Raw genomic sequence first — 12,160 nt, 5'->3', positions numbered from 1 at the left:
GTCAGGGAAACTAGGATCTTCACTATGGTCAACATGCTTCTGTGACAGTTAACACATGACCCAAACATGTGCTGAGCATCTCAAATGGGAGGAACCAGCCCATCACCATTTCTCTGTTTCTCACAAAAGTACACTGTGAGAACAGTGGCAACGAAGGATTTCTGTCGAATCATGAGGGCAACCTGGGAAGGGCAAAGGAACTTCTGTTTAATTCCTACTGACTAGAAGGCAGAGACAACTTCTGCTTTAGGTCTCAAGATATAAAGGACAGTCTAAAAATAATCTTTATTGTTTCCTTTTGCAGTCATGATAAGTTAAGAACATTTTAACAGACAGTTACAGTGTAGTTTAACTGCACCTTCTCCTGCTCTGTCAGTCCAGTGTCCACACTCAATGCTCCTGTCTCCTCACATAGTACAATCTCAAGTTTAGGGATTAAAGCTTTTTTATGCAGGGAGCTGTTTTGAAACACCACCCGCTAGACAGCTCTAACATGTCTGTCACTAGGAAGGCTTTGGTCTGATTCAGTTTGAAGAGTTTTCTTCATATCTTAAAAGCCTAAGCTAGCAGCAGAGACACTTTAATCTAAGGCAGTTCTGGCAAAACATGCAGCACAGAGATATACTAAGGTAGGCAAAAACAGGAAAACTCCCTATAGTGAAACGGAATAAAAACAGAACCCCTGTGCTAGGCCAGATTCAGTGAAATCCCCACCACTTATGGGCCACTCGATCCTCATGTTCAGTCATCAGGGTTCGATTGTCACATTCTTCCCACCGCCTGACTTTCCCATTCTCCACCACTATGAACTTCCACTCAACTCTGGTATCAACTGGTAAGATGACAGAGTCCGACCAGAACCCATCCTTGTCACACCTGAGTGGTACATAGTGGTGCCACTGGCCTAGACACTCATGGTCACCTGTGATGGCAATCAGCTGGGCTTCCGAGTGAGTGATGTAATGTACCCGAAAAGTCACATGGACAGTCTGAGGCATTGGAGACACGGCAGCAACCCTCTTGGCTTGCTCTGGGTCCTTGCTGCTTGCGTCGTCCACGCTGCTCTTCCTCGTAGCCTCTCCCCACGCCGAATGCTCAGGGACGATTTCCCATTCCTCATGGTCCACAGAGTGATGGCACCTCTGCTCCGTGCATCTCTCCTCATGCTTGTCACTAGGGGCACCTGCTTCTGCTGAAGTACTCGCCTCGTGAACTTCAGCTTCTGGGCTCTGTTGAGGTGCTGTCGTGGGGTAACCGAATGCTTCGTTCCTGAGATATTCCTTGTAGTTCATTAAGGGGGTCGTAGGCTCCTCGGCCGGTTGCTCTCTTTCAGGAAACTCTCCAGGAACATCAGGGGAACTGTGTTCCCCTGGAGGACCCAGCTGGTTCCCCACTGGCTCCTGGGGGCTGGACACATTGATTGGCTTTGTTTCAGGTATGGCAGGCTCATAGCTTCTCTGAAGGGATTCTAAACAGAAAAAAGGTTGGTTAGCTAGGAAGAACACAATTTCTAGGTCCCTGTCTGTGTCTCAGTTCATGTACTGTAGCAAGTTGGGCTTCTTTTACATGGGATGGTATTTGCTATTTCTACCAACACCAGTCCCAGGTTCATTCATTTCAGTAGGTTTACTCGGAGTAGAATTTTGCTGAGTTCCACTCAAAGTAATTTAACCCCTCACATATTGTGCTCTCCCCTGCAATCTAACACTAGCATACCAACATTTTTGTCCCCAGCAGCAACTGGTGAACATCAGATTTCTACTAATTCCCACCTTCCACCACCATGTGAGATCATCCTCATCAAGTTCCTGCCTTTCCCAACTGCAGCACCTTCAGCCACACCTGTCTGTGGAATCCTTGTAAGTGTGTGTGTGCAAGTTTTTTTAAAAAAAATGCTTTCATTGCACTTACGGGAGTGCTGAAAGGTTTCCCCCCCCCCCAAACTACAAGGATAAAGCAAATTTAACTGCACATGAGTGAGCAAGCCACAACCATTACCCTGATCTGGCTGAAGCTTTGCAAGTGAAACACTATACAAAACTAAAAATATATAAGCAAGAAAACTGGCAGAGACAACCAACCCTGGGGAAGAGCTCTAATGCACCACATACTGGACCGCATCCAACTATCTGCTGCTAGATGCCAGATTGTACTTGAAGCCAGTTGGCAGATGAGCAACTATAGTCATGGCAGAAAACGGCCACACAATGACAGAAATGGCCCAATGAAAGAATTTTGCCCAGATTTGGCTCCACACAAATGTATCACTAAATCCCTCCCCTTCTTTTTTTCTGTCCTAGTTGGACAGAAGTTGGACACAGCAGTATCAACTCAGATGAAAGTGGCATGAAGCCATCATTATTTTTCCTAAACAGTAATATACTGACACTCATTTGCCTTTCTTTTTTTTCTCACGGAAGTTTATTTTTAAACTCATGGTCAGCAAATGGTTCCCCAGCCATAACCTTGCATTTTATTGTTTTGGACTCTGCTAGGTTTTACTAGATTCTTGTTCTGCTGTGACGTGAATATGCTTAATGACAAACATGCTATTCCCACACGGGAACTAAAAATAGCTGATGGCTTGATTCACATTAGCGTTGCCCATAAGTGTCCATCAGGCTAGTGCGCAGCCCAAGTTCATAGGAGAGGATTCTCACAGGACAGCCAGAACTAAAAGACAAGAGCTCTGCCTGATGGAAATGCGGCAATGCAAAAGGTCACAACTGCCAATATAATTCTCCTGCCTGCCTTTCCATAGCAGCTGAAGCCATGCTGAAAAGTTGCTTAGTAGGCTAGCAAGAAGCCAAGAGATTCCAGCTCACTCCTTCAGGCTATGTGCTCTGATCGTATCTCCTTTTCTATTACTGAGAACAAACAGAAACAGAAGCATAGAGAGCAGGTTGCAGGGAGATTAACAGCTTTAAAAGCTGATTCATACATGAACGTGAATCACTTCTATTCCCATTAGATGATTACTTTCACTTCCGTTTTCATTTAACGTGGTAAAATGAAACCTGTTTGCAACCACAACACTTCCACATGTGTAAATCTTCGGTGCAATAATAATAATAATAATAATTTATTATTTGTACCCCGCCCATCTGGCTGGGTTTCCCCAGCCACTCTGGGCGGCTTCCAACAAAAGATTAAAAATACATTAAAATCAGCAAGCAAGCAAAATGCATAAGCAGCAGCAGGAGATCAGAGTTGGTTTTTGCAGTAGCTCACGTACGAAAGGCTGTGGCTCAGTGGTACAGCACCTGCTTTAATGATTTAGGCTCAGTATAAGGTGCCTTCCTGTGTTTCTCTGAGCTCAGGAGATCTGAAAAGACTGAAGGGTCCATTTCCTCCAGGAGGAGAAGAAGGGAACACTCTGCACACAGGTCACCAAGTCTGAGACAGTGGGTCAGACTCACTCAGGACCAAGCGCCAGCTATAAGACTCTCTACTTCCTGCACACATAGCAGCAGCAGGAGGCAAGGAAAGGCAAAACATGAAACAGGCTTTTCAGATAGGGGCCTCAAGCAATTAAAGGAAGCAGGCGCTCCCTATTCCCTCAATACTTCAGATCAGGAACCATAAGGCATGTTATGGGAGGAAAATCAGGAATAATTACTGCGCACCACTCCATCCTGGGTAGAAGTGGCATCTCCTGAATTTGCATGCAGGGCACAACAGCCCTGCAGGGCAAGCTTCCCCAAGGAGGTGCGAGTTTTGCACTGGGATAATGGGTGATGTCGCCTAAAACATCTGGAGGACCGCAGGGTGGTTTGTGGAGGGGGGGGGGAGGCTTCTCCAAGGAGTGTAGAATCACAGAATTGAAGAGCTGGAAGAGACCCTAAGGATCATCTAGTCCAACCCCCTGCAGGAATCTCAACTAGATCATACACGACAGAGGACCGTCCAACCTCTGCTTTGAAACCTCCGAGGAAAGAGGGTTCACAGCCTTTCTGTTCCCCTGCCGAACATTTCTTACATAGTTGCATGTGTTATTTTATTTTTAAGCATCTAGCAAACCGGGGTGCGGGTATAAATTTGCAATATACCAATTTAATGAAAAAAAATTAAAAAGCAGAGGGGTTGATTCCCCTTCAACTCACCCACCCACCCCACGACACATACTTTGCTGGAGTGGATGTGGGGGGTGGAGAAAGACTATAGCCAAAGGAGTAGGTTGACCTAGAAGCTCTCCAATGCACGGAGGGCAGATTTAATTTGGTTGGTTTTTCCCCTAACCCAGCTCGCGCACCCTGCTCAAGACCACCGGAGACACGTGAAGAAGGGAAAGCGGGGCCGGCGTGGAAAGCGCATGATGCACGCAATCCCTTGCGGGGAGAAAAGAGCAAACCCGGGGGGGGGGGTTCCCACCCCTCCAAGACATGGGGCAGCGAGGAGAAACCCCAAAAGACCCCCTGAGGGACGAAACGAGGCAGGAAAGGAAGAAGTTAGGAGAGGAGGGGAGCCAGGAAAAGTTGGGGAACCAACTTATAGCAAGTCAGTGGCGTAGCGTGGGGGGTGCAGGGGGGGCGGCCGCACCGGGCACAACATCTGGGGGTTAGGGTTAGGGGGTGCAAGTCCACGGGTTAGGGGGCGCAAAGTACTTGCCTTGCCCCGGGTGCTGACAACCCACGCTACGCCACTGATAGCAACGCAGTCAAAGGGGCGGGGTAGAAAGAATAAAAGTTACTGTCATTGCCAGCATTATTATTATTATTATTATTATTATTATTATTATTAATGGAGTTCCCCTCAGGGAGGGAGGGAACCAGGCGCCCGTACCTCGGTTTCCGCGCTGAGGGGACCCCCGGGCCTCCTCCTCCTCCTCCTTCCCCTTGCCGTCTCCGCGGCCGTACCACAGCCAGGCGAGGAGCGCCGCCACCAGCGCCACCAGCAAGGCCGGCCACAGACCCGCCACGGGCTCTCCTCCGCCGTCGCCGAGCGGGCGAGGCGCGGGGCGCAGAGGCGTCGTCGGGGCGTCGCCGCCGCCGCCGCCCTCCTCGCCCGCCGCAGCCATGGCCGGAGAGCGGGGAGAGTCGCCGGGGAGACGTGAGGCGAGGCACGGCAGGCCCGAGCGAGGGCTGGAGGGTTCTCCCTCCCGCGGCGGGAGCCTTATATGGGCCCGGAGAGGAGCCCGGAGCCCGGCCCAGGGAGGAGCCTGCCGAGGCCCAGGACGGGCCTTCGGGGAGGAGCCGCCGCCGCACCTGCTCGTTCCCCTCATTCTCCTCCTCCTCCTCGCGTCAAGCGGAGCAGCGGCGAAGCGGAGTCACTCCGGATTAGCGTCGGCTCCAGCTCCGAGGTAGCCGTTCATTCCGCGCCTGCACTCGCTGACTCTCCCTCCTGGGAGAAACGGCAGCGGGGCTTTACGGCTAATACTGTAAAAAAAGTATAATAACTTGATTTTTATTTTGATTTGAATGTTTTGCCCCCATCTCTATGCTCTATAATATGCTGCTGTTTATTCATTTACTCGATTTCACAAAATTTATACACCTCTCGATCGGAGAAAGGGGAAAACCGGCTCCTGTTTTCCTGAAATCACTGAGATAATGTAACAGGGGTTTTTAAATGTTATTGAATATTTTTCGTGGAATTGTCGGCTTGGAAGGGATCCCGAGGGTCATCTAGTCCAACCCCCTGCAAGGCGAGGATCTCAACTAAATCATAAAAGATGAATGGCCAAAATTTCCAGCCGGGGCTTTGCTCCTGAGGAGACTTTCCTTCCATTTCACTTCAAGCCACGCACCATTTATTTACATGAATTGTTTTATTTTATTTGTACCAACCCCCCCCCCACCTGACTGGGTTGCCCCAGCGACTTTGGGCGGCTTCCAAAAGAATATTAAAATACTGTGATACATACATATATATATATATATATATATGCAGGTTTTGGTGTCTTCGGGTGTCTTCCCGTGTAAGAGTCGGGGTGTCTGTGCGACGTTTCGACGAGGTCTCACTCGTCATCTTCAGGCTGGTGCTTTCGGCTTCTTGTTACTGGAACAGAGTGTTCCAGTAACAAGAAGCCGAAAGCACCAGCCTGAAGATGACGAGTGAGACCTCGTCGAAACGTCGCACAGACACCCCGACTCTTACACGGGAAGACACCCGAAGACACTAAAACCTGCATTCCTGTACCCGTGAAAATCTACGAAAGCATATATATATATATATATATATGACACATGAAAAGGCTTCCCTTATTTATTTATATACCGCCCTATTCCCAGAGGTTTCAAGGCGGTTCACATGAAAAGATCACAACATATAAAATCGAAATAAGAACAATAATCCAATAACACTCGCCCCCCCCCCCAAAGAGCCATATTTTTAAAAGGTATAGTATGAAGTTGTTGTTTTTTTCTGGGGGGAAAGGTGGGGGAACTCGCCACCAAGTTTGTTTGTGGAAGTGCCACACACAAAAACACCTCCTGCAATGGCTAAATGTAAGATGTGATTAATAAAACACAAGCAAGCAATGATCTGGGTTAGAAATAGCCACAACTTTATTGATATAGGTGGGTTTTTGGCTCAGGCATTGGGTGTATATCCGTTCAAAACTCTTCCCCCCCCCCAATTAATTAGTTCATTTTTAAAAAAGTAAGAGAACTCAGTTTTGCCCAGTTCCTGCTTTTTTAAAAAGCCACTCCTGCATAGATTATTTTATTTGTATGCCATTTTCCAGCAGTTCAAGGTGGCTTATAGCATGAAAAAAGACACATAACTACCGGGGGGGGGGGGATGATGATGACATAACTACAACATTAAAAGAATATATAACTGCAGCGTAACAAATGTATTCATAGGTAATAAATCAAATATTTTAAAAAAATCCAAACTGAACAATTTCCACATAAATCACAGCATGCATGATTTCGTGTGTCTGACACCTTTCCGCAATTCGAACCATGTTCAAGGTGGCTTACAACATGAAAAAAAGTTACACAACTGCACCATGGAGGGATGCAAAACGGTCACCTAACAAAAGTAGTCATAGGCAATAAATTAAACATTTTAAGAAACACATCCAAAATGAACGAAAAAAATGTACACACCTCAAAGCAGTATTTACAAACAGGCAAAACAATAAAATCTAAAAAAAAATCACAATCCTGCAACACTAAATAACAACATGGCAGTAATAAAAAATGGAATAGGAGAGATACAAGTATTATTATTAGATTTAGATTTATTACCTCTTCTTCACCATTTGATACTATTGTAAAAAGACAATATTTGAAGTTGTTTGTTTTTTTTTGCTTCTCCCGTCATCCCAATAATTTTAGAAACAAAACCTCATACTGTACAGTATTAATAAGCTAATACTGTACAAAGTATAACTTGAATTCCTTTTTTACGTTTTGCCCCCATCTCTATGCTTTATATCCTGTTATTTATTCATTTATCGATTTCATAAAATTTATACACCTCTTGATCGGAGAAAGGGAAAGCACTGAGCAGGAAAACCTGCTCCTGTTTTCCAAAATCACTAAGATACTGTAACAGGGCTTTTTAAATGTTATTGAATATTTTTCATAGAATTATAGGCTTGGAAGGGATCCTGAGGGTCATCTAGTCCAACCCCTGCAAGGCGAGAATCTCAACTAAATCATAAAAGATGAATGGCCGTTCAACTTTTGCTTAAAAACCTCCAAGGAAGGAGTGTCTGCCATCTTCTGAAGGAGTCCAATCCATGTCAAACAGCTCTTACTATCAGAAAGCTATTCCTGATATAGAGTCGGCATCTCCTTTCATCTAACTAACTTGAAGCCACTGGTTCTGGTCCTACCCTCCAGAAGAGCTTGCTTCATCTTCCATGTGACAGTCCTTGAGAAGAAGAAGAAGAAGAAGAGTTTGGATTTGATATCCCGCCTTTCACTCCCTTTAAGGAGTCTCAAAGCGGCTAACAATCTCCTTTCCCTTCCTCCCCCACAACAAACACTCTGTGAGGTGAGTGGGGCTGAGAGACTTCACAGAAGTGTGACTGGCCCAAGGTCACCCAGCAGCTGCATGTGGAGGAGAGGAGACTCAAACCCGGTTCCCCAGATTACGAGACTACCGCTCTTAACCACTACACCACACTGGCTCTTGAGATATTTAAAGATGCCAATCATAGCTCCTCTCAGTCTCCTCTTTTCCAGGCTAAACATATTTAACTCCCTCAACCGTTCCTCATAAGGCTTGGTTTCCAGACCTTTGATCATCTTGGCTGCTCTGTCTGCACACATTCCAGCTTGTCAATGTCTTTCTGAAATTGGAGTGCTCACAATTGGACACGGTATTCCAGGTGTGGTTGTTCTGACCATGGCAGAATAGAGCAGTACCATGACTTCCCTTGATTGGAACACATTTTTTATTTGCCATTTGATGGGGAGGGGGGTACTTAGAGATATTCTGGCCAATAACTGAGTAACCTTCTAGTGGCACCTCCCCACCCCTTCTTCTAGCGAAAGACTGAAAGACATTATCTTCTCTACTTTGCTGGGAGTCCTCTTTCCCCTCTTACTAAAACAAAATGCCTATTTCCTTCTTGTGATGTCCTGAGTAAACTGGGCAAATGGGCATGTATGCGCAAGGGGGAGACATACAGACAGCCATCGTTCAATGAACTAGCATACTGTACTGATGTCAATGGGTTAAGTGGGAGAAAGGTCCTCAGCCTGTGTTATTGTAGGAATGGACCTGTTTGCTTGCAACACAGCTGGTTTAAAGACAAGGCAGGCAGAGTTTTGCACAAGAGGTTGGGAGCCTAAAGTGTGGGGCCCTGGGTGGTGGTTGCCCAATATACCCCCACACACAAACAAAAAAACCCCTCCATGGCTCCTTCCTGTAAGCAACAACAACAAATTTTAATCTATTCCCATGTAATAGAAGGATTATTGCTTCTATCACCCTCTCACAACAAGCTCAGCATCAGGTGCTGTGAACATGAATTCCAACAATTGCAAGCAGAATTAGGATATTTATGAGGATTGTTGAGCTTTCTAAGTGCTATAATTAAATGCTGGATTCAAAGTCCACCCCTCCCTTTTCTCTTCTGGAATTCCTTTTTTTCTATTTTTTTTTAAAAAGAGCTTCCACAAACTAGATTACATTTCTTAATACCGCATTGCCCTTCCTTATTTGTGATGAAGTCCAAAGAAATGAAGGATTTTGCAAAGAGTGGGCGGGTAAGTCTTGTCAGGGCTATCAGATCCTATTAAAACAAATTAGATTTACTAATTATGCTAATTCAATTTTATTACCCATTTTGATGCTACTCTTGAAGCAGTGATGTCAGATTTTAGGACAGGATTAAAAGATTATTCTGGTGAAAGATTAAACCAACAGCCAAGGAAGTTGACTGCAAGAAGCTTTGCAATACAGACTTTGCAGAGCTACAAAAAATGATAAATTGGGTGTCAGTAGAGAGACTCTACATCAAGAAACTCATTTAGTTGTTGCTTCAAATGCTGGAAAATATCCCCACATTCCTTCTGAATAGAATATTTATTTTCAATCCATTATTTTTATCTTTCTTTAATCATGGTCATAATTTGAATTCTAAGACGCACTAATGAGATCTCATTCCCAGCTATCTCATTAAAAAAGGGAATGGCTAATTGGATGTCTCTGTGAATCTATTTCCAGTAGTTAGAGTTCTTAATCTTCCCATGTCATTCAGAGCTTTTAACTTGATGGGATATTAAAGGTCATTTTAATTTATAGACACACAAGTTTCCAGTCTTCACAATGGCAACATCAGACTTCATCAACATCAGACATATTTGAATGCCTGCCTCTCCACAGCTCATAGTCAGACATGAAACAATCATGTCCTTATCTCCATGTGGCTCAGTTCAAAGTAAACGTGTAGGATTGTGCTGTTAGTGCTTGTGGTTTTCTTTCCTTCCTTTTGCTATGATAGACTAAACACAACAACCTTCCCTCCAAATTGGACTTCAGGTTGTAAGTGTCATTGTTTTGCGCAGCCAAAACAGCATTCCCCACATACAAGAGGGAAGTCAGCAGAAGTTTGCAGAAGTGCAAACCTGCGTGGGGAGGGCAAAAAGAACTCGGTGAGGACAAAGCATGCTCCCTGCAGCTTTCTCCAAAGAATCCAAATAACTTTAGTTCACACCTCACAGGGCTACAATTCCCATCACCCTTTAAAAAACTAGAATTCCCATGATTTATTTGTGGGGGACATAATGCACTTTTAAATGTATAATATGTTGTTGTTGTTTAGTCGTTTAGTCGTGTCCAACTCTTTGTGACCCCATGGACCAGAGCACGCCAGGCACTCCTGTCTTCCACTGCCTCCCGCAGTTTGGTCAAACTCATGCTGGTAGCTTCGAGAACACTGTCCAATCATCTCGTCCTCTGTCGTCCCCTTCTCCTTGTGCCCTCCATCTTTCCCAACATCAGGGTCTTTCCAGGGAGTCTTCTCTTCTCATGAGGTGGCCAAAGTATTGGAGCCTCAGCTTCACGATCTGTCCTTCCAGTGAGCACTCAGGACTGATTTCCTTCAGAATGGATCGGTTTGATCTTCTTGCAGTCCATGGGACTCTCAAGAGTCTCCTCCAGCACCATCATTCAAAAGCATAAATTCTTCGGCGATCAGCCTTCTTTATGGTCCAGCTCTCACTTCCGTACATCACTACTGGGAAAACCATAGCTTTAACTATACAGACCTTAGGGTGTATTAAAATGTATGGGAGAAGAAGTGGAATGGAGTATCTTGATCAGGAGCAATATACAATTTTTGCTGCAGGGCCCACTTGTTCATTACATTTTGTATTTTGAGAAGTGGAAAACAGTAGTAACATTTGTAACCTTTCAGATTTTTTAAAAGCTACAGTGTTAAGCTTGTACCATTTTGCAATTATCTGAATTTGTACATTTGAGCGCACAGTCCACCAGAAAGTTCTCCTGTGTAAGCCCCATGGAAATAGTGTTCTTGCACATCTTCCATACATTTCACTTGGACTTCTGCAGATGAAGTTCCCAGTGGATTGTGCCCCAGGAAGACTTGGCATCCTTAAAGCTGCATATCCATTGGTACCTCCCCACTGTTAACTTAGCATTGCACATTCAGATCTTACTTTCCTGCAAGGGTAGCTACGCAGTGGCCCTCTGTATATTGCTGGACTCTAACTCCCAGCAGACCCAGCCAGCATGGTCAATGGTTGAGAATAATGGAGTGCACAGCAGCATCCGAAGGTCCAACCCTAGGTTTATTGGGTAGAAAGAGCAGAAAACGAATGTTTTTTTTCCTGAAACCACTTAGAAACGATTGAGCAAGTCCAGAGCAACTCCCTCCCATTTCTGGAACAAGAGGCCTAACCCTCTCATAATGAGTAGCGCTGCGGTTTGTTTATTTATCTTATGAAGCATTTAGCACCTTAACCATCTGTTACTGACTGTCAGGACCAATCTGCTGATATTGTAAAAGTGAAATCACAGCCAGCTTTCCAGGAAGCCTGTGGCTTTCCTGTGGGTGATTTCAAGGACAGTTCCTGGACAAGTCTACAATTAGCAGAACCCTTTATTTAGGCCAGCCAAAATCAAACACCTGTGCAGTCCTGTATTCAGAAATCTACCGTATCTTTTCGTGTATAAGACTATATTTTCCCCTACATTTTTGAAGTTTAAAATAAGGGGTCATCTTATACACGGATAGTACATGGTGCATTTTCTTAATTTTGAGTCCCAAAAAATAGGGGTCGTCTTATACACGGAAAAATACGGTATATTCAGAGTTCAGTGCTGTGTACTTCCAAGCAAGGAGTCATACTATTCATTTTGTTTTTGCTTGACTGACTGCAACCCATTTGGTTCCAATTCAGGCTAGCAAAGGGCCAGTAACTGATTCAGAACATATAACCAACCAGCTGGGCTATTATAGAATTAACCCAGAGGAGGAGGAGGACGAATGCCAAGACCCAGTGGAAGCTGCTTCATTATGGCAAATGGGGCACTGTCTCACCAACCTTGCTCTGCTCTCAGCCATCCCCCAGCGGCCTGCCCTGGAGGTGGCATCATTGGCTGTCCTCCTCCTCCCCTCAGTGTTAATGTTGCCGTTGCAGAACTCGGGAAGGAGGATAAGGACAATAGAAGAATTATTTGGCTCATTGCTGTCACTATCTGTGGCTCCACCTACTGTTGGGGTGTGTTCACA

General features: G+C 45.1%; 1 protein-coding gene and 1 long non-coding RNA gene across 2 annotated transcripts in view; one reads left to right on the top strand and one right to left on the bottom strand.

Annotated features, from left to right (window-relative positions):
- Positions 1 to 267: 267 nt before the first annotated feature.
- Positions 268 to 5,236, bottom strand: STBD1 (starch binding domain 1). The gene is made up of 2 exons (XM_082236589.1): positions 4,783 to 5,236; positions 268 to 1,468 (listed from the first exon to the last, which is right to left on the bottom strand). The coding sequence occupies exons 1-2, from the start codon at positions 5,219 to 5,221 to the stop codon at positions 699 to 701; spliced, it is 1,209 nt and encodes a 402-aa protein (XP_082092715.1). The 5' UTR covers positions 5,222 to 5,236; the 3' UTR covers positions 268 to 698.
- Positions 5,192 to 12,160, top strand: part of LOC309540156 — a 43,602-nt gene continuing 36,633 nt past the window's right edge. Inside the window, exon 1 of the long non-coding RNA XR_014223079.1 lies at positions 5,192 to 5,299. This is a non-coding gene — a long non-coding RNA (uncharacterized lncRNA). The remainder of the gene's footprint in view (positions 5,300 to 12,160) is intronic.

This window comes from Podarcis vaucheri (genome assembly GCF_965113315.1).
Source record: "Podarcis vaucheri genome assembly, chromosome: 9".
In the NCBI taxonomy this organism is placed as follows: Eukaryota; Metazoa; Chordata; class Lepidosauria; order Squamata; family Lacertidae; genus Podarcis; species Podarcis vaucheri.
This window is presented reverse-complemented; position numbering and strand designations above follow the sequence as displayed.

Bases quoted from the DNA above. Each gene is read 5' to 3' on its own strand.
- STBD1 (XM_082236589.1), bottom strand. From the start codon at position 5,221: ATGAGGGGAACGAGCAGGTGCGGCGGCGGCTCCTCCCCGAAGGCCCGT. The intron at 1,469-4,782 runs GTACGGGCGCCT...TTTTCTGTTTAG, and splicing joins CCCTCAGCGCGGAAACCGAG to AATCCCTTCAGAGAAGCTAT.